A 23,110-nucleotide genomic window follows, 5' to 3' on the forward strand; every position below is an offset into this window, starting at 1 on the left:
TTTATATATTTTTTTATAATTTAGCATCTGTTGAGAAGAAATTTATTTCTAGATTGAAGGCACACACTATAGATTGATGCCCAAAAATATATTTCTTATTTTAATGCATTATCATGTCTAACTCATTTGACTTAAATGATCAAAGCAAAAGAAATGCAAATGATTAATCTGCAGATATACAAATGTAAGTTTTTTTTTAACTGGGGAAATTGTTGCCACTTGTCTAATAATTAAAGAACATATTTATAATAAATAATGTTTAATCTGTACACAAATCATATGCCTTCTTTGTTTTAACCATCAATGTCAAAGAGTCCAGCATGATAATGCATTAAATTGAAAAAAATGCATTAATTTATATGAACCCTTTAAAACAAAGACATTTCCTAAATCCAATAAAAAATAATTGAATATTGATGCAGAGTTCAGTTAGAATATAATATAACTTTTTTGCAGTTGTTGCAGTGAAACTTGCACCAGTGTGTTTTCTGTGTGGAGATAAAGAGATAGTGTCCAGCAATGAAGACCCAACTCAAGATCTGACCTTGTAAGGCCAATATGAAATAACTGTGTGAGAAAATGGGAAAAACCTGCAGTCAGGAATGCACGGAAATCATCAAAAGAACAGTGTTATCTTGAATCTTGAATAACTTGACATTTATTTTGTTTGACATATTTATTCATGGTGCAGTGAAAACATTCTTTTTTCTCATGGTTATTTAAATTTAGAATTGATAGGAGGGAACATCACTATGTAGTTTCATGTTCATAGTCAGATCAAAACCCATGTACATGCCCAAATGAGCATTCGAAAATATCAAAATGGTACTTGTTGTATGTAGTGTAAGTTAATTAACATAATAAACAAAAATATTTAATCAATTTCAATTTATTATGCCCCTTTCAAAGAAAAGGAGTATATTGCTTTGCACATGTTGGCCGCTACGTCCGTCTGTCTGACAGTAGACCAAAGCTTTTCCGGGTGATAACTCTACAATTCCTAGACCTATTGTCAAACTTAACATGAAAGTTTGGTTTAACCAGTAGATTACCCCTTTTGATTTTAGGGGTAATATGGCCAAAGGTCACAGTGACCTTGAACAGGAAGGTGTCAAACCATACATCTGACTGATAAGTTGACAATGCCTGCACCTATGGCCCTCAAACTCAACATGGAGGCTAAGTCTGACTATTAGAAGATCCTATTGATTTAAGGGGTCATTGGGTCAAAAGTCAAGGTCACAGTGACCTTGAATGCTAAAAGGTTGTACTAATAATGACTGGACAAAGCCTGCACCCATGGCCCTTGAACATCTTGACTTTGGGGTTGAGGTTGGGCCTGACCAGTAGGTGAGCCCTATTGATTTGTCACAGACCATTGAACGCAAAAAGCTTGCCTGTGTGACAACTCGACAAAGTCTGCACCCATGGCCTTCAAACTTGAAATTTAGGTTTGGGGTGACCAGCAGATGACCCCTTTGGATTTGGAGGTCAAGGTCACATCTCCAATATTGATCATTAAAACTATGTCATTTACTTATTCCCTGCTGCTAAGAGGATACATGTTTATCAGCAAATATCAGCCATCATCTGAATATGAGTGAAAACTGTACCAACTACCCTCATACTTTGAATAGCATAATCTTAAAACTGCCTCAAAGGCATCTTTTGTCAATGAAAAACCAGCAGTCATTTCGGTCCATGCATGTTTCATTCAATTGTCCAGATATTCTTGACAACATGGCGCTAATTAATGCTGCAGGTTTGAAATTTAAGACATTAGTTTTTTTTTCTTCAGCACCATGCAGATTTATTAACACTTTTATAATAAAAACAAACTAGAAAACATATTTTAAAGATATTAGTTTTTTTCATGGTATGATGCACCATGCAGATTTGTTTTCACTTTTATATCAAAGAAAGTAACTCGAGCACAAATTTTGTAGATATGTGGACTCTGTTGATAGAAGTTCTTCATCATTTTAAAGTTATATTTTTATTATGTCCCTTGAATCTTGGGTATAGTTTGTATTGTATTTGCATTTTAAAGACATTGGCTTCAACAGACCCTAATGAAATGAAGGAATGTAATTGCTTATTGAAACTGTTATAAGCGACGTCATAAATTGAAGCAATTTTAACATAATGAATATGCATTTAACTAATTTAAAGCGGTTCAAAATTAGGAAATTTGAATTAAGAATCTTGTAGGCCATTGGATACATGATTAAGTAGGGCCAATATATTTGTGCTTATTATAATCACATTTATCCTTCTTCATCTACCTTAAAGAGTGTTCATCATTTGTATGAAATCATTTGATCACGTTTCATTTGAAAGAACTTTGCGGTAGTGTTTGCTTGCTTCAGTTACGTCAACGACAGTCTTGCAGCGCTTTCAGCGCTTTGATTTTGATTTGGCAGCACAATCAATCTTGAAAATTGTATGATTTTACTGCTGTATTGCAGGGGTAGCCGGGGATTTTTTATTGCTTTTTGTGATTCATACAGTCATACTTCATTCCTCAGGGCACAACTTACAAATAAACAGAACAGGAAAATGGTCATTTTAAAAGGTCAAGGACAATGCAAGTTGAACAATCATATTGTTCATGGCTTGTATTTTTGGTATATTTTGTTGAATATATGCTATAAAAAAGTTGAAAGTTAAAAATAACTTCATAGTTGAAATGATGGCTTTGAATATATGGCTATAAATAGACCAACAATAAAAGAGTGCAGGTAGTCAAAACGATCAATTAGTAAGATTGCAGCTTTAAATACACCTTTTTAAGACCGCTGTAAAATTCCAATGGTTTGCCTCAATCTTTAAAGCTAGCATACTGTTTAATTGACAACATACTTTTTGTTTAAAAGTGTCATGATATGTTTGTACAATGTGTTTATATAATTCATTAAAGAAGTCAAAACAAATTTGTTTATCTTGTAATTTGTTTTCTATTATTTAAATGACCCAGACAAAAATTGGGAACGTCAGTGCTAGTTCTTTTACTGTTAACATCCAATGAAGTTTCTATCGGTGTAGCAGCAATGAGGTGTTACATTAAGGATGCATCATATAAACCAAATTATACATTCATATGCACAACATACAGGCGTGTAGCCGCCTATACGTGAATACGCGGCTGAAAAAAACATGGTTCTGAAAAAAAAAAAAAGTAGCAGTATGCGAACTTGACTACATGATCCAAAAACTGGTTATTTTCCAGTACTAAATAATGCACATCGAAACGCCCAGAATGCACTAGATTGCACCATGATTTTCAAAATTTTCTGAGGGGGGCATGCCCCCGAACCCCACAGCACATTTATGAATCCACACGAATAGAGGGGTAGCTACGCCCCTGACATTATTGAAACCACAGTGTGGCTAAACAACACTTGTATGTTTATCCTACGCAGTGATCTCCCATGGAAAATGCAATCGTCAAAGAATCTAAAGGGGATGTTTATATGGACTAGATTTGAAATACACCAAGTGTTTAAAAAAGTTGATTTCAGTCACGAAGAGAATCAGCCATACTTCTCACTTGTTGGAGTAAGATGAAAAGTCCACTTACCGCGGGAAAGAAAGTACATTGAAAATGTTCATTTGATTCAATTGACTTTATCTTTTTATAAATATGTTGCAATACATAAAATACGTTATTTTTTATAATTGTTTACCCATGTTGAATTTTATTTGGCAAATTTATTAGAGATGTATATATTAAGAAACTCAGTTTTTTAGTATGTGAATGGTTTGGACCGGCTTCCTCAGCCGCTAAAGGGGATATGTTTATGACATACTTTTTTAAATCTTTCGAACTCGAGTTTTTGAGTAAATTTAAGCGAAGCGTTCAGAATTTTGAAAATGCATCTTTTACTTGGATTGTATAGATTGTTGTTACGAAATAAAGTATTGTGAATCAAGCTAAGTGTTAAAGCTAAGCTATTGATGGCTGGAACCCTAAATGTTGATATGTGCTAAAATATATAGTCTTTGAAGTCCAAAATTTTGAAATGCGTTACAAACACGATTCAACAAAAGGCTGTTGCACAATCAATTGATTGACATAATCTTGTATGACAGTATGTGTTATCTGCACCGGCATGGGCTTGCTCCCATCTTTTTAAAAATGCACTTGAAGTATAAAAGAAAATCAACCTGGTTACTATTATTTCTGCAAATTCAGTACCAAGGAGTAAAATAAATATAAGTGTTCAGATGCATTACGAGAAAAAAATATGTCTGGTGTCAAAACATGAGAGAGTCTCTTTAAATAGAAAAGTTTTGGCAGATACTCAGTCAGTCAGATGATCATAATTGTATAAATAATAGCTTTTAAACGTTGTCATTCCTGTTCATCAGAGGTCGGATGATAAATATAATGCAGAGCATCATCGCACTGGAGTACGAGAACGTTGTATACAGAGTATGTTTAAACTGAACATGCGTCTGTTTATTTCGATGTCCTAAAACGTTTAAACGGTTTAAAGGAACTATAACATTACGAAACAACAATTCTGATTACAGAAACTCATTGGCTCAATCTTTCCACATCCGCCCCTCCTTCAGAACAAAAAATTGAATGGCTTAAAATGTTGGGCCGGGGTAGGTGTACTCCTCTAATTTATAGTCCGAAATAGGGCATTTTTATCTTAATATTGTATTTTCCCCGATATTGACTGAGAATGTATAAACGGACGATTCAAAGGGGTGGAGGGACCGACCCCCCCCCCCCGCCCCTGAATCTGCAATTGAGTATATGCATTAATACCGTCTCCGTAGCCTATTGGTTAAGGCGTAGCCTATTGAAGTCGTAGTCGTGGGTTCATTTCATGGTACATTTAGCTCGATCCCTTTGCCGCGTGATGCCTGCCTCTCGGTACCTTAAGGATGAAAGTGGTTTAGTGGTGTAGGTTTCTGCTTCTAACCCACGACGATGTGGGTTCGATCCCCACCAGGGGTACTATCTCATGGATGGCCTTTCAAAAGTGACACAGTAACAGTTTCTAGCCAGGAAACGGACTCGAGAGTGATTTTATCAGCTATTCACCTTTAGCAAAATCGAGCTTGTTTATTTTAGTAAGATTTAACCAATGAAAGTTGTACCCCTTCATCGGTGCTTTGAAAAATAATTAAAGGACCCTGTTTGAAGTGCTTGCGCTTTCACGGGTAATCCTTGACCGAGTGGTCTTAAGGAATACATTCAGGGTTCTCTAACCTTAAAGTCGATTAAAAATTCAATATTATAACCAAGTACCACCAAGAAGTATCTTTGGAAAATGCAAAATTAAGCAAACAGTTTGATTTTTTAGATTTATTAGTGAAATATGCATTTTGATAAAACAGTTTTCTGAAAAGGAATAATAAAACTACACATCTGACGCAGTTGTTTATAATAAAACTGCTTTAGATTGCACACAAGTTGAAAATGCCGATGGTATACGCGAAATCAGGTAACATTACTACAACTAACATCTTGCATTGTTATTTTCTTGAATATTCTATCAATATTAAATTAATTAGCAATTATATGATGACATGTATATATCCCAACTTTTTTTAACCCGGCAGCTGTAATACTGTGGAAATCTCCAACTGGTGATTTCTCCAACTTCTGTGTTCTCCAACTTCTGTATTCTCCAATTGGTGAATTTTATCAATAGAAATTGACTGTGGAATTCTCCAATTGGAAATTTCACCAATTGGAGAGCCGTTTTTACAAAATCATATTTTGTTTAATTCTTTTTAGATTTTAATAAAGTTATTAACTCTACTGGTTAGCGACCTATTATTCGCCCGTACCACTTTTTCGCCAACCCAGTTTAAACCAGTCAAAACGAAATATTTTACACAAATTAGTATGGCGTTTTATTGCGTCATCTCTTTTGACAGATATCAGCTGTTTTCTGCGTTAAAATGTAAGTAGTATGTGGAATTTGACCCAAATAAACATTGTTTACACTTCTAACCTTGTTAGTTGCACGCGGGGTAGTCCAAATAATTTTACGTTGGCGGATTTTTTTTAGATTTTTGATATGGCAAATCCTTCACGTACAAATTGTTTAGTATCAAAAGTGGGTAGTTGTTCCGATTAGGATTCCGGGTTAAAGCATATAGAGTCTATAAAATATCATAAAAAAAAGAAATATTAACAGATAATGTTATTTTATATTAGTTCCGTACACAAAAAATAAATATCCCAACTTATAATTATGAGTTTGACGGCTTTTTTTCATTTCATTCTGTCAAAACATAACGATATATACATGAAGGGCACCTGCAAGGCTTCAGGGCACAGTTTTAAATCGCTCGGAACATTTTGGCCATGGCCGAGTTGTTACGATTGTATAACGAAGTCTATCTCGAACTTTGTCGGAGGAGGCCAAGTTATTACGATTGTATCGAGTTGTTCCCCTTCACATAATTGTTTTCTGTGTCAGTCAACTTTCGTTTTATTGGAAAGGTAAACAACTTGTTTTAATGCATTAAATGCTTGTTTAGTGCAAAATAACATTTCAGTTACATGGTAAAATATGAATATAACTCTTTATGATCAATTTTAACCATAAAATACTTCACTTAAAACAATTTCAATATTTTTAAAACACCCCCGTTTTTTGCACATTCCCGTTTAGACGTAAGGGATTGGAAGAATCCCATATAACACGTCTATTATTTTAGACTACACGCGGGGATGACGTCATAACGCGCGCGCTCGCTTGCATGAGGCCCTGTAAGGATTTTTTAATTTTCCTTATACCTTGCACTATCAGACGACACTATTGATTTGTCATAATAAAGTATAAAGCCGGTGATAAATTATTCAAATACCATAAATTGCTGTTTTTAAGTTCAATTTTCAAAAAGGCAAATGGTAAAACCTCAAAACGGTAAAGTTATCGCAAAATTTTTCGTCTAAGGGAAGCAACTCAAATTTGAATAAATCATTATATTCTTGTACCGACATGCGTTGTCCCTCTTCGAAAGTCTATAAATATGCATACATTATGTAGATAATGTTTCAAGAAGAAATCCCAGATCCCAGCAGCTTCTTAAATTTTCTGCTAAGAGAAGAATTACTGAGTAGGTGTTGTATCATTTTACACATACATTAACAGTATGTAATAGTAAACATGTTATACTTATTGATCAATTGTCTTTTTAAACGGTGGCTAGACTGGTCAATTAAAATGAAAATGTTTGAAGATATAGCTTAGAAAGAAATACGTATATGAAAGACATCGTAAGAATAGCGAATTAATGGGGTGGGCGAATAATTGGTACAGTAGGGTGCTTATTTAAGCGAAATTATAAGGGTACTTTGCGCGTGGAAATATTCGGAATCCCTAGCTATTTTCAAAAACAAATTACACAGTTTTTGTCGAAAGAGCCAACCTATCTGAGTGTTAAGTTTCATCGTAATAGCTATCTTGTGTCAAAAGTAACGTAAGAAAAACCTCCATTTCCGGCCGAAAAGGGGTCGCTAACCAGTAGTACTCAAAACATAAATAGAAATGTAATTTTCTGTTCCAAATTGTAATATTTGATCTTTTTCCAATTGCTGATTTTCCCCCCGTTTTGGCTCATATGGAATATTCTCCAATTGGAGTTTGCCAAAACCCCGCGGGGGGGGGGGGGGGGGGCCTAAAATCCAATTGGTGGCCAACGGGAGAAATCAATTTTGGAATTAAAATTTTCATATTTCTTAAAACTTTTTTTTTTTAAATTTTACTTAAAATATTTCTGATTTAATGGGCAAACTTTCTATAAAAACTAAGTTTGCAAGTAAACCGGATTTGCAAACTTAAACCGGATGCTGTTTGAGATGACTTGTGTTTTCCTTTGTCTGATATTCGATCAATTACATTCCAAGTCACAGAAGAATGCCAATAAAACACTATTAGATGTATATACTTAGAAACCAATTTGCTTTTTAATTTAATTCTCTTTCACTGTTTCACCATTTCTTTTCAGCAGCGGGTTAAACAATGATACCGATTTGCTTACAAATTTCAAATCGTAGCATAAAGACGCATATAGGCTATCATAGTAGTAGTAGTAGTGGTGGTGGTGGTGGTGTTGGTGGTGGTGGTGGTGGTGGTAGTAGTACTAGTAGTAGTAATAGTAGCAGTAGCAGCAGCAGCAGCAGCAGCAGTAGCAGTAGTAGTAATAGTATTAGTAGCAGCAGCAGCAGTAGCAGAAGCAGTAGTTGTAGTATCAGTAGCAGTAGCAGTAGCAGTAGTAGCAGCAGCAGTAGCAGCAGCAGCAGCAGCAGCAGTAGCAGTAGTAGTAGTAGTTTCATAGTCGAAATATTCCTTTTTTTAATCACTATAATTAATTAATTGGAATAACTACTTGCTTAAAGATGTATTTTAACTTGTAAAAGAGCGTACAATCAAGTTCTGCTAGCAAAATTTTTAAGTATATATTTTCCTTTTAATTACTATCTTGCGCTTTATAACTTTTCAATAGGACTGCATACTTCAATAGGACTGGTATGCAGTGCGCATGAGTTTTATCATTTATGTAACATCAATGTTCATTATTTAAATACATTATCATAAAAAATATAAACATGCACATTACATTTCATAAATTCAACTTTGCACCGGTAGTAACAATGAATATTTTAGCCACAACTTAGCAACGCAGTTTAAATGTATTATGCATATGAGGGAGAAGAAGGAAATTCTTAAATTTGTAAATATTTAAAAAAAACGCATTTTTTGTTTTCTATACGAATCAGGGTGTTATTCTTCATAACATAAATACATGTTTACAAATGAAATCATTTGTATAGTTTATTTCAACATAGGAGCGCTAAGTGAAATAGTTGAATACGGGCTTGAAGTCCAGCGTCTACTTTCTTTCCGGCAGTGATGGAAATCGTTTTTTGGGCACAACTGAACCGTGAAAATGGGAACCTGTAAAGATTGTCATTCACAGCTCATTTGAAGCGTATACAGATACCAGTTCAATAGTTCCAATAATTCCTATCTCTTTTTCAACAAAAAAATATACACAGATTGTGGCTCCGTACCAGCGGTACCACACAGCACGTATACAGCCCCCACAAACAAACTCCTCGGTGCACGTGTAACGTACTCGTGTAATTCTGGATATACGTCGTCAGGCACAGTGAGCATTTTATGCTCGACAAGCGGTTGGACCACACCACCAGTCTGTCATTGGGGTATGATGCGCATGAATGTAACGATCAATCATAATCTTCGTATTAAGTATTTGTTTACGCTTATATCAGTTTAGTATAGCAAGTTTCTATTTAAATCAAGGTAATATGTCATATTTAAATACTACCAAAGGTTAATTTGCGACTCTCGCGCGATTTCCTACTATACTTATTAACCTGACTAGAACAACTAACAGATGATACACTAAGGCTATGTTTACAATCGATAATACACAATCACTAATCATTTTTACAAAACATACTTCGCTTGTACGATTACTTGTTGCCGCAATAACTATGTCCAAACAGCAATCTGTGGCATGACCCAGAAAGTGTAGTGAATCATCCGAAATCTTACGGAAATTTACGTTACTGCTACGATAATGTCGCGGTAAACATGCAGCCAACGAGTTAACTGATACACAAATTCGTGTTTTCATTTACTTCATAGAATGCTTGAATTGTTTATATGCTAAAAAATGATTTTTTGAATCAATAATAAATATATAATTAAATTTCTGCGATATCAGCCCAACAGATAGAAAGGTTTTTTTTATCTTTTTTTTCAACAAGCTTTTGATACACAGATTGTGGCACGGTACCAGCAGTGTCGTACAGCACGTATACGGCCCCAACAAACACACTCCTCGGTGCACGTGTAACGTACTCGTGTAATTCTGGATACACGGCGTTGGGTGCAGTGATCATTTCATGCTCCACAAGCGGTTGGACCTCACCACCAGTCTGTCATAAAGGTACGATGCGTATAAATAGAACGATTAATCATTATCTTCGTTTCAAGTGTATCGAACTATTTTAGCAATTGCAACAAATTCAACAATAAGTTTGATTTTCTCCACAACCTGGAAATCGATCGAACATTATTATTTCACACTTTAAATTCCATAAATACGTAATTGCTAATATAACAGTAGTATTACAAGTTTCTATCTATATCAAGCTAATATGTCATATTTGAATACAACCAAAGGTTAAATTACGACTCTCGATTGATTTCCTACTTAAATTATCATCTTGAGTAGAACCAATAACAGATGATACAATATGGCTATATTTACGATCGATAATATACAGTGACCAATCATTTTGACAAAACGCACTACGCTTTTACGAGTAATTGTTGCCGCTATTTTTATGTCAAACAACAGTCTGTGACATGACACAGACAGCGCAGTCAATCATACGAATTATTGGCGTTCGTTTGTACGCCTCGTTGCTGCTACGATGATGTCGCGTTATCATGAAGTCAACGAGCTTACTGATACACGAAATCGTGTTTTGTTATTATTTTTACTTCACAACACACTTGAATTCATTATAAGCCAAAATAAAAATATTTGGATCAATATTCAAAATGTGATTTGAATTCTTTGACATGAGCCTATTAGTTGAAATGTTTCCTATCTGTTTTTAACATGCTTTTCATACCTAGATTGTGGCACTGTACCAGTGGTTCCACACAGCACATATACAGCCCCCACTAACACATTCCTCGGTGCACGTGTAACGTTCTCATGTAATTCTGGATATACGTCGTCGGGTGCAATGACCATATATTGCCAGACAAGCGGTTGGACCACACCACCAGTCTGTCATTGGGGTACGATGTGCAAAAATGTAACCATTAATCATTATCTTCGTATTTAGTATATCAAACTGTTTTAGCAATTGCGACGTTTAGTTTGATTTTTCTCCTCATTGTTAATTATGTCTGGAATTCGATCGAACATGACAATTTCATACTTTACATTTCATAATTATGTTTTGCCAATATCACAGTTGTATTACAAGTTTTTTATTATTATCAAGCAAACAGTCATGTTTGAATACCACCAAAGGTTAAATTGCGACTTAAACTCTATTTCCTTCCACAATTATCATCTTCACTAAAACCACTAACAGATGAAACAATAGGGCTATGTCACGCTCGATAATACACAATCAATTGTCGTTTTTACAAAACGCACTACGTTTGTACGAGTACTTGTTGCATACGATTATGTCCAAACAGCAATCTGTGGCATGACTCAGACAGCATAGTGAATCATCCGAAATCTTCGCGTACATTACGTTGCTGCTACGATATTGTCGCGGTAAAAATGCAGCCAACGAGCTTACTGATACATTAAATCGTGTTTCTAGTTTTCCTTTTTAATACAATTGAATTGTTTATAAGCTTATACAAAAATACTTGAATCAATAATAAAAATATAATTTAATTTCTGGGATGTAAGCCAATCAGTTAGGATTTTTTTTTCTGTTTTTATTCAACAAGCCTTTTACACACAGATTGTGGCACCGTACCAGCAGTACCACACAGCACGTATACAGCTCCCATAAACACACTCCTCGGTGCACATGTAACGTACTCGTGTAATTCTGGATACACGTCGTCGGGTGCAGTGATCATTTCATGCTCGACAAGCGGTTGGACCACACCACCAGTCTGTCATTGGGGTACAATGCGCATGAATGTAACGAAAAATAATAATCTTTGTATTTAGTATATATATCAAACGGTTTAGGAACTTACGACGTTTAGTTTGATTTACTCCACAAAATAAATTGGGTTTGCAATTCGATCGTACATAAGAATTTCATATTTTAAATTCCATCAACATGTTTTTGCAAATATCAGTTTAGTATTACAAGTTTCTATTCATATCAAGCTAATATGTCATATATTTAATGCCACAAAAGGTTAAATAGTGACTCCCGTTCGATTTCCTACTATAATTTCAATCCTGACTAGAACCACTAACGGATGAAACACTAGGGCTTTATTTACGATCGATAATATACAATGCCTTATCATTTTACAAAACGCACATAACGATTATGTATGAACAGCAATCTGTGAAATGATTCAGATAGCGAAATGAATCATCCGAAATCTTCGCGGGCATTTACGTTACTGCTACGATAATGTCGCGGTAAACATTCAGCCAACGAGTTTACTGATACACAAATTCGTGTTTTCATTTACTTCATAGAATGCTTGAATTATTTATATGCTAAAAATGATTTTTTGAATCAATAATAAATATATAATTTAATTTCTGGGATATCAGCCCAATAGATAGAAAGTTTGTTATCCTTTTTTCAACAAGCTTTCTATACACAGATTGTGGCACGGTACCAGCAGTGTCGTACAGCACGTATACAACCCCAACAAACACACTCCTCGGTGCACGTGTAACGTACTCGTGTAATTCTGGATATACGGCGTCGGGTGCAGTGATCATTTCATGCTCGACAAGCGGTTGGACCTCACCACCAGTCTGTCATAAAGGTACGATGCGTTTAAATAGAACGATTAATCATTATCTTCGTTTCAAGTATATTGAACTGTTTTAGCATTTGCAACAATAAGTTTGATTTTCTCCACAACCTGGAAATCGATCGAACATTATTATTTCATATTTTTAATTCCATAAATACGTAATTGCTAATATAACAGTAGTATTACAAGTTTCTATCTATATCAAGCTAATATGTCATATTTGAATACAACCAAAGGTTAAATTACGACTCTCGATTGATTTCCTACTTAAATTATCATCTTGAGTAGAACCAATAACAGATGATACACTATCGTATATTTACGATCGATAATACACAGTGACTAATCATTTTCACATAACACATTGCGCTTTTACGAGTAATTTTTGCCGCTACTTTTATGTCAAACAACAGTCTGTGGCATGACTCAGACAGCGCAGTCAATCATACGATTTCATGGCGTTCGTTTGTACGCTTCGTTGCTGCTAGATAATGTCGCGTTATCATGAAGTCAACGAGCTTACTGATACACGAAATCGTGTTTTGTTATTATTTTTACTTCACAATACACTTGAATTCATTATAAGCCAAAATAAAAATATTTGGATCAATATTTAAAATATGATTTTAATTTTTTGACATGAGCCTATTAGTTGAAATGTTTCCTATCTGTTTTCAACATGCTTTTCATACCCAGATTGTGGCACTGTACCAGCGGTTCCACACAGCACATATACAGCCCCCACTAACACATTTCTCGGTGCACATGTAACGTTCTCATGTAATTCTGGATATACGTCGTCGGGTGCAATGACCATATATTGCCGGACAAGCGGTTGGACCACACCACCAGTCTGTCATTGGGGTACGATGTGCAAAAATGTAACCATTAATCATTATCTTCGTATTTAGTATATCAAACTGTTTTAGCAATTGCGACGTTTAGTTTAATTTTTCTCCACATTATTAATTATGTCTGGAATTCGATCGAACATGATAATTTCATACTTTACATTTCATAATTATGTTTTGCCAATATCACAGTTGTATAACAAGTTTTTTTTATTATTATCAAGCAAACAGTCATGTTTGAATATCACCAAAGGTTAAATTGCGACTTAAACTCTATTTCCTTCCACAATTATCATCTTCACTAAAACCACTAACAGATGAAACAATATGGCTATGTCACGCTCGATAATACACAATCAATTGTCGTTTTTACAAAACGCACTACGTTTGTACGAGTACTTGTTGCATACGATTATGTCCAAACAGCAATCTGCGGCATGACTCAGACAGCGTAGTGAATCACCCGAAATCTTCGCGTACATTACGTTGCTGCTACGATATTGTCGCGGTAAAAATGCAGCCAACGAGCTTACTGATACATTAAATCGTGTTTCTAGTTTTCCTTTATAATACACTTGAATTGTTTATAAGCTTATACAAAAATACTTGAATCAATAATAAAAATATAATTTGAATTCTGGGATATAAGCCAATCAGTTAGAAAATTGTTTTTTTTTTCTGTTTTTATTCAACAAGCTTTTTATACACAGATTGTGGCACCGTACCAGCAGTACCACACAGCAAGTATACTGCTCCCATAAACACACTCCTCGGTGCACATGTAACGTACTCGTGTAATTCTGGATACACGTCGTCGGGTGCAGTGATCATTTCATGCTCGACAAGCGGTTGGACCACACCACCAGTCTGTCATTGGGGTACAATGCGCATGGATGTAACGAAAAATAATAATCTTTGTATTTAGTATATATATATATCAAACGGTTTAGGAACTTACGACGTTTAGTTTGATTTACTCCACAAAATAAATTGGGTTTGCAATTCGATGGAACATAAGAATTTCATATATTAAATTCTATCAACATGTTTTTGCAAATATCAGTTTAGTATTACAAGTTTCTATTCATATCAAGCTAATATGTCATATTTTAATGCCACAAAAGGTTAAATAGTGACTCCCGTTCGATTTCCTACTATAATTTCAATCCTGACTAGAACCACTAACGGATGAAACACTAGGGCTTTATTTACGATCGATAATATACAATGACTTATCATTTTACAAAACGCACAAAACGATTATGTATGAACAGCAATCTGTGGAATGATTCAGATAGCGAAATGAATCATCCGAAATCTTCGCGTACACTTACGTTACTGCTACGATTATGTCGCGGTAAACATTCAGCCAACGAGTTTACTGATACACAAATTCGTGTTTTCATTTACTTCATAGAATGCTTGAATTATTTATATGCTAAAAATGATTTTTTGAATCAATAATAAATATATAATTTAATTTCTGCGATATCAGCCCAATAGATAGAAAGTTGTTTGTTATCCTTTTTTTTCAACAAGCTTTTGATACACAGATTGTGGCACGGTACCAGCAGTGTCGTACAGCACGTATACAGCCCCAACAAACACACTCCTCGGTGCACGTGTAACGTACTCGTGTAATTCTGGATATACGGCGTCGGGTGCAGTGATCATTTCATGCTCGACAAGCGGTTGGACCTCACCACCAGTCTGTCATAAAGGTACGATGCGTATAAATAGAACGATTAATCTTATCTTCGTTTCAAGTATATCGAACTGTTTTAGCATTTGCAACAATAAGTTTGATTTTCTCCACAACCTGGAAATCGATCGAACATTATTATTTCATATTTTAAATTCCATAAATACGTATCGTTGCTGCTACGATAATGTCGCGTTATCATGAAGTCAACGAGCTTACTGATACACGAAATCGTGTTTTGTTATTATTTTTACTTCACAATACACTTGAATTCATTATAAGCCAAAATAAAAATATTTGGATCAATATTTAAGATATGATTTTAATTCTTTGACATGAGCCTATTAGTTGAAATGTTTCCTATCTGTTTTCAACATGCTTTTCATACCCAGATTGTGGCACCGTACCAGCGGTTCCACACAGCACATATACAGCCCCCACTAACACATTTCTCGGTGCACGTGTAACGTTCTCATGTAATTCTGGATATACGTCGACGGGTGCAGAAACCATTTCATGCTCGACAAGTGGTTGGACCACACCACCAGTCTGCCATTGGGGTACGATGTGCAAAAATGTAACCATTAATCATTATCTTCATATTAAATATATCAAATTGTTTTAGCAATTGCGACGTTTAGTTTGATTTTTTCTCCACATTGTAAATTATGTCTGGAATTCGATCGAACATGACAATTTTAGACTTTAAATTTTATAAATATGTTTTTGCCAATATCACAGTTGTATTACAAGTTTTAATAATATAAAGCAAATAGTCATATGTGTATACCACCAAAGGTTAAATTGCGACTTACACTCGATTTCCTGTTACAAATATCATCTTCACTAAAACCATTAACAGATGAAACAATAGGGCTATATTAACGCTCAATAATACACAATTATTTATCATTTTTACAAAACGCACTACGTTTGAACGAGTACTTGATGCCGCTACGATACGATAATGTCGCGGCAAAATTTAGTCAATGAGCTTACTGTTACAACTTTTAAACACAGATTGTGGCACCGTACCAGCAGTTCCACACAGCACGTATATAGCCCCAACAAACACACTTCTCGGTGTTCGTGTAACCTACTCGTGTAATTCTGGATACACGTCGTCGGATGCAGTGATCATTTCATGTTCGACAAGCGGTTGGACCACACCACCAGTCTGTCATTGGGGTACGATGCGCATGAATGTAACGATAAATAATCATCTTTGTATTTAGTATATCTAACGGTTTAGGACCTTGCGACGTTAAGTTTGATTTCATCCGCAATGTAAATTATGTCTAGAATTCGATCGAACATAAGAATTTCATATTTTAAATTCCATCAATATGGTTTCGCAAATATCAGTTTAGTATTACAAGTTTCTATATCAAGCTAATATGTCACATTTAATACAACAAAAGGTTAAATAATGACTCCTGCTCGATTTCCTACTATAATTATCATCCTGACTAGAACCACTAACGGATGAAACACTAGGGCTTTATTCCAAAATACACAGTGACTTATCAGTTTACAAAACGCACTACGTTTGTACGAGTACTTGTTGCTGCTACAATTATGTCCAAACAACAATCAGTGGCATGACTCAGACAGCGTTTGTACGCATTGTTGCTGCTATGATAATGTCGCGGTAAACGTGCAGGTAATGAGCTTACTGATACACGAAATCGTGTTTTTAATTTTTTTCCTTCATAATAAACTTGAATTGTTCATATGCTAAATAAGAATACTTGAATAAATATTAAATATATACCTTATATTCAGGGATATAAGCTCATTGGTTATAATGTTTCCTATCCTTTTGTCAACAAGCTTTTCATACACAGATTGTGGCAATGTACCAGTTGTACAACATAGCACGTACACAGCCCCCACAAACACACTCCTAGGTGCGCGTGTAACGTACTCGTGTAATTCTGGATATACGGCGTCGGGTGCAGAGATTATTTTATGCTCGACAAGCGGTTGGACCACACCACCGTACTGCCATCCAGGTACGATACGCATAAATAGAACGGTTAATAATCATCTTCATATTAAGCATATCAAACTGTTTTAACAATTGCAACGATTAGTTTGATTTTAAATTCACAACCACATTTTTTACAAGATTATTAAACTCTTTCATTCAGAAATATGATTTAACATAATGATATTAACATACAACCTGCAATGCTTACTTTTCCGGAAAAGCATAAATAACGCAATTGTTATTAAATTATAATAAGCTTTATCGTATTTAAATGAGGCTTTCTGTTGTCGTTTAACGTATATGCATATATATAAATCAAACAAATCAATTAAAGACATTTAAACAACAAAATTGCAAACATTTAAATGCCCTTAAAGTACTTAAAATGTAAGAACAAAAATGATATCGAAGTGCTATTTTATATATATATATATATATATATATATATATATATATATATATATATATATATATATTCGTTATCATAGTAACCTGCTCTGTACCGGACGTAGAGGATGCTTCGAAAGATTCGGGGGCAACGATTGTTTACAACACGACTGTTACGTACACGTGTGCAGAAAGTTACATTGTAACAAATGGCAGTTTAGTAAGGACATGTCAAGCTGACGGCCAATTGGATGGTACTTCCCCAACTTGTACTCCAGGTATATAAGGCTATATGAATAATTATGAGACTAATGATTTGTATTGAAACCTTTTTTCCACTCCAATCGCTTTTGCCTGCATTAGGCTCGGTTTTCAGTTTCAAACGTAAACATGAAAAACCATCACTCTGGAATCATAAAGTTTCAATCTAGACCTTCTTTCCCTACAGTTACATGTTGTTCAGTGTAGGCTTCTCGATCTTGAAGATTAATTGCAAATCCAAGTCTAATCATTCGATTTCAATATCACGTTTATTTCGCAAAAAAATATTGAACCCTTGAAAAATGGGACCACTTAAGATTTAAAACGAATGTTTTAACACAATTTGAACTTAATTTATTTCCTATCGTAGTTTAAATGATGAATATTATTGTATTATTTCATAAATTATAAAGATTAATCAGAATGAGCTTACTTATACACGAAAAACACAAAAATGAAATGCGAATGTTTTATATAAAAATGCAGACCTTAAATTGTAAACACTTCAGGAATATGTATGTCTATTCGGAAATCAAAATAAACATAAAAAAAAATATAGACGAAAGCAATATTTCTGAAAGAAGGATTTAAGATAATCATGATCAAATAGTTTTTGTTAACCATAATTAAAACTGTATGCATCCTTCTTTAGGAACACGAGCTATTAGATTAACTAACGGTACAACTCAATTAGAGGGTCGTGTTGAAGTAGTACACAATGGAACATGGGGTACGATCTGTGATGATGGAACAAATACAAACTTTGCCAAGGTCGTGTGTCGACAGCTAGGATATGCTACGTAATTTATTTTCCTAATTATGTAAATGATTACATCAAAACTAGTTTTGTTGAAGTAAATCTCGGTCTTTTTAAATATTTTTCACAACTTCAATCACCTATTCAAGGAAAATGTTCAAAATCGATTGTCAGTCAATTATACAAAATTGAAAAAATGAAAAGGACATAAACATTCATTTTAATCCAAGAATCGGAATCATGTGGGCTTCTTTATGTTTTAAGCAGTTGTAATGATTGTGTTACAAAAGTTCATTTTCTTACATATCAAAAACAAGTAATTTTAATCAGTTGCGTACACCAAGTGTGGAAAGGGTCAACAATAAGAAATAATGCATTTCCAGAATAAAAGTACGTGTTTGTCAAAATTTCATCTATTTTAGTGATAGTGTGGCATTACGTACGAATGCCTATTTCGGTGCAGGTAGTGATCCGATTTGGCTGGAGGATGTCACTTGTCAAGGAGACGAGCCTTCGATCGACGCGTGCTCGTTCAGTGTATGGGGACAACACAACTGCGGACATAACGAAGATGTCGGAGTATTATGTACCTGATTACACCTTCTTTTCTCCATTTCTAAAGAGTACAATAGAAAAATGCAGTACATACATTATTCAAACATACAAAGTTTACATGCGTCATATAAAATTCAGATACAAAACAGCAAGTACAATCGAGAATGCATATTAATATTAAAGGAAAAACACTAAAATATTGTAGATGGGGATTGCTTTATATAACAATGCAAGGCTTACATTGTTAATACTTCAGGAACACATATGACCATTCGGAAATCAACATAATCCCATATAAAACATAAAATATAGACGTAGACAAGATTTTTGAAGGTAGAACGTAATTTCATATTGTATGCATCCTTCTTTAGGCACACCTGCTATAAAACTACGTAACGGTACAACGTACTTAGAGGGTCGTGTTGAAGTATTTCACAATGACACATGGGGTACTGTCTGTGATGATGGCATAAATACAAACTTTGCCAAGGTCGTGTGTCGACAGCTCGGATATCCTACGTATTTTTTTTTCATAAATGATTCAATGTTTAAACAAAACTAATTTTATTGAAGTAATTCTCGGTTAGATATTTTTGTTTTATTTTAAACATCTGTGTATGCTTTACTGACTTATTCGTGGGAAAATTCTGAAATTGTTTGGCAGACAATTAAAAAAGTAAAACGAACACCAGCATTCATATCAATCCAAGAACTTGAATCGTATGGGTGTCAGCATTTGCAATGATTGCATTACGAAAGTTCATTTTCTTAAGTATCAAAAACAAGTCATCTTAATCTAAGAAATAATGCATTTCTATTATAAAAGTATGTGTTCATCAAAATTTCATCTATTCTAGTGACAGTGTGGCATTACGCACGGTTGCTGATTTCGGTGCAGGTAGTGGCCCGATTTGGCTGGACGATGTCACTTGTCAAGGAGACGAGGCTTCGATCGACGCGTGTACGTTCAGTGCATGGGGACAGCAGAACTGCGGGCATAGCGAAGATGTCGGAGTTAATTGTAATGGTAGGAGTATTTTTCTTTTTAATTTCGGGCCGGTTCGTCAGTAATTCGACGAGAAACTTCGGACCTAAGTTTATAAGCAACACCATACTAGTTCTGAAAACCATGTTCTAAGTACAAATTTCTCCTAAGTGTCTTGATGAAACGACCCCTGATCATAAATGCTTCCATGAAAAATAAATTAAGACAATATTATTTCTTTGGTAATGTATTTGTAAGCATTCTTTCAATCGTGTTCTTGGCCCAAGAATGAAAAATAAGCCATTGAATTAATAGTTTATATTGGAATACGATTAAAAAATATAAAGGAAAACAGAAACACGTTCGAAAAAGCATTGAAATCAAATTATCTGTATGCTTCCGTATCCATAATTGCTATTTAAATACATATGCATATCACTTTCTACTTGAATCTTTCTTAAATGTATTTTCTGCTGTTTTTTATACTAAGATTGTTTCTGTTAATAAGAACATGTACAGGTTACGGCCGCATCCGTGTAACATAGATCATAGATCATTTTTACAGTTAAAAGTGAGCTTCTTTACTGTATCGAAACTGTGAATCGCTGTTATAAATAAGCGTGTTGAAAAGTGTTGGAAAGAGTTGAAAAGAGTTGTTTAGAATATTACATTATTTAAGATGCCTAATTCGGATTCCGAAAAGGGCACTTCATAACTGATGTCAAAGTCAAGAAATTCTATGACGTCAAACAATCTGTCGTTAGGTAAAAACAATTGTTACAATCCAAAAAAAGAAATAAACTTATACAACTATTCCTGTTTGTTGAGATTCTTGGATTCAACATGGCATAAAATGAAAGTATTATCGTGGAGCTGTATGGCATAATGGCACAATGTAAATCTCTGAAGTTAGTATTCACATTCATGTCAAGTGTAGCGCTAGGGATGTTAACTACCAAATACTATTATTTTTATACACATTTTAATTAGTATACGCCGTGCGTGAATTCAGAACCACATGTTTTACAAGTTTATTAAAATCTTAATTTGTGTTTCAAATCAGATTGGTTTTGTATGCAAACTGTTTAATGATCTTAAAGTATTGGAAATGTTCGTACAAAGTTGATATTGAAGTGGTATTACTTGTTATAAATTCGTTCTCCTAGTAACCTGCCCTGTACTGAACGTAGATGACACTTCCAATGATTCTGGAGGAACGATTTTTTACAACACGACAATAACGTACACATGTGCAGGAGGCTACATCCATACAAATGGCAATTTAGGTAGGACATGTCAAGCTGACGGCCAATTGGATGGAACCTCCCCAATATGTACTCGAGGTATGTGGTATACATGAATTAATATTAGGCTACTGACTTGTGGAAACCATTTTTTCCGTTCCATTAGTTTTTGCCTGCATAAAACACTGCTTTCAGTTTTAAACGAAAATATGAAAAACCACCGCTCTAATAACATAAAGGTTCAATCAAGACAATTAATTAAATCGACCATTTAAGATTTAAAACGAATTTCTTGAAAAGCATTTGAATTTAATTTTCATTCCTATCGTAAATAAATTATAAATATTATCTGTATTATTTCATAATTAATAATGCTTAATCAAAATGAGCTTTTAGATACACGAAATCGTGTTTTTTTATCATTTTACTTCATAATACACTTGAATTGATTATAAGCTAAAATTAGAATATTTGAATCAATATTAAATATATCATTTAAATTCTGGGATATAAGCCCAACAGTTAGAATATTTCCTTTTTTAAGTTTTTTTATACACAGATTGTGGCACCGTACCAGCGGTGCCTTACAGCACATACACAACCCACACAAGCACATTCTTCGGTGCACGTGTTACGTATTCGTGTTATTGATTTTTATCATAGATCACAAAAATTCAATATTAAGTTGAATGAGTTAATGTGGAGTTGAAAATCATACTAGATTGGACCAGTGAGTGAGTGAGTGAGTGAGTGAGTGAGTGAGTGAGTGAGTGAGTGAGTGAGTGAGTGAGTGAGTGAGTGAGTGAGTGAGTGAGTGAGTGAGTGAGTGAGTGAGTGAGTGAGTGAGTGAGTGAGTGAGTGAGTGAGTGAGTGAGTGAGTGAGTGAGTGAGTGAGTGAGTGAGTGAGTGAGTGAGTGAGTGAGTGAGTGAGTGAGTGAGTGAGTGAGTGAGTGAGTGAGTGAGTGAGTGAGTGAGTGAGTGAGTGAGTGAGTGAGTGAGTGAGTGAGTGAGTGAGTGAGTGAGTGAGAATATAAATTGGAGAGAGTGAGTGAGTGAGTGAGTGAGTGAGTGAGTGAGTGAGTGAGTGAGTGAGTGAGTGAGTGAGTGAGTGAGTGAGTGAGTGAGTGAGTGAGTGAGTGAGTGAGTGAGTGAGTGAGTGAGTTTTGCTGGCAGCGAGTAACCAATAGAAGTATTCGTCGCTCAAGCCTTTCAGCACTATCAGTGCTTTCATTACATAACGCACAACGCTTGTATCATTACTTTATCCCCCTACTACGATTATGTCAGAACAGCAACATCCGATACGACTCAGAAAGCCTAATGAATAATTAGAAATATTTGCTTACGTTTAAACGCTACGTTGCTGCAACGGAATCTTCGGGGTAAACATGCAGACAAAGAGCTTACTGGTACACGAAATCATGTGTTCATTGTTTACTTTATAAATACTTGAATTAAGCTAACTAATATTACAGTAGTATTACAAGTTGCTATTAATAATATCAAGCAAATATGTCATATTTGAATAACACCATGCCCGGACAGCATTCTTTGGTATGACCAAGGCAGGGTAGTGAATCGTCCGAAGCAGTAGAAGAAGTAGCAGAAGTATAAGTAGTAGTAGAAGTAGTAGTAGTAGTAGTAGTTGTAGTAGTAGTAGTAGTAGTAGTAGTAGTAGTAGTAGTAGTAGTAGTAGTAGTAGTAGTAGTAGTAGTAGTAGTAGTAGTAGTAGAAGTAGTAGTAGTAGCGGTAGCGGTAGTAGTAGTGGTAGTGGTAGTGGTAGTGGTAGTGGTAGTAATAGTAGTAGTAGTAGTAGTAGTAGTAGTAGTAGTAGTAGTAGCAGTAGATGTAGAAGCAGAAGTAGTAGTAGTA

At 34.8% G+C, this 23,110-nt stretch overlaps 1 protein-coding gene across 4 annotated transcripts in view; it reads left to right on the forward strand.

The window, feature by feature from the left end:
- LOC128238332 (deleted in malignant brain tumors 1 protein-like) overlaps positions 1 to 21,295 on the forward strand; it is a 50,807-nt gene extending 29,512 nt beyond the window's left edge. For 3 of the 4 annotated variants that reach the window (XM_052954150.1, XM_052954152.1, XM_052954154.1), the window contains 16 exons: positions 9,035 to 9,202; positions 9,787 to 9,954; positions 10,653 to 10,820; positions 11,510 to 11,677; positions 12,345 to 12,512; positions 13,200 to 13,367; positions 14,065 to 14,232; positions 14,908 to 15,075; positions 15,449 to 15,616; positions 16,077 to 16,244; positions 16,904 to 17,071; positions 17,538 to 17,714; positions 18,350 to 18,497; positions 18,877 to 19,040; positions 19,867 to 20,036; positions 21,161 to 21,295. In XM_052954150.1, the coding sequence (XP_052810110.1) occupies positions 9,035 to 9,202; positions 9,787 to 9,954; positions 10,653 to 10,820; positions 11,510 to 11,677; positions 12,345 to 12,512; positions 13,200 to 13,367; positions 14,065 to 14,232; positions 14,908 to 15,075; positions 15,449 to 15,616; positions 16,077 to 16,244; positions 16,904 to 17,071; positions 17,538 to 17,714; positions 18,350 to 18,497; positions 18,877 to 19,040; positions 19,867 to 20,036; positions 21,161 to 21,163 (2,510 nt within the window). In that variant the 3' untranslated portion in view covers positions 21,164 to 21,295. Of the gene's footprint in view, positions 1 to 9,034; positions 9,203 to 9,786; positions 9,955 to 10,652; positions 10,821 to 11,509; positions 11,678 to 12,344; positions 12,513 to 13,199; positions 13,368 to 14,064; positions 14,233 to 14,907; positions 15,076 to 15,448; positions 15,617 to 16,076; positions 16,245 to 16,903; positions 17,072 to 17,537; positions 17,715 to 18,349; positions 18,498 to 18,876; positions 19,041 to 19,866; positions 20,037 to 21,160 lie in introns of those variants that run through there. The other variant, XM_052954153.1, reaches the window with a different exon arrangement.
- Positions 21,296 to 23,110: the final 1,815 nt, after the last annotated feature.

The sequence above is a fragment of the Mya arenaria genome, chromosome 6, assembly GCF_026914265.1.
Source record: "Mya arenaria isolate MELC-2E11 chromosome 6, ASM2691426v1".
Classification (NCBI taxonomy): domain Eukaryota; kingdom Metazoa; phylum Mollusca; class Bivalvia; order Myida; family Myidae; genus Mya; species Mya arenaria.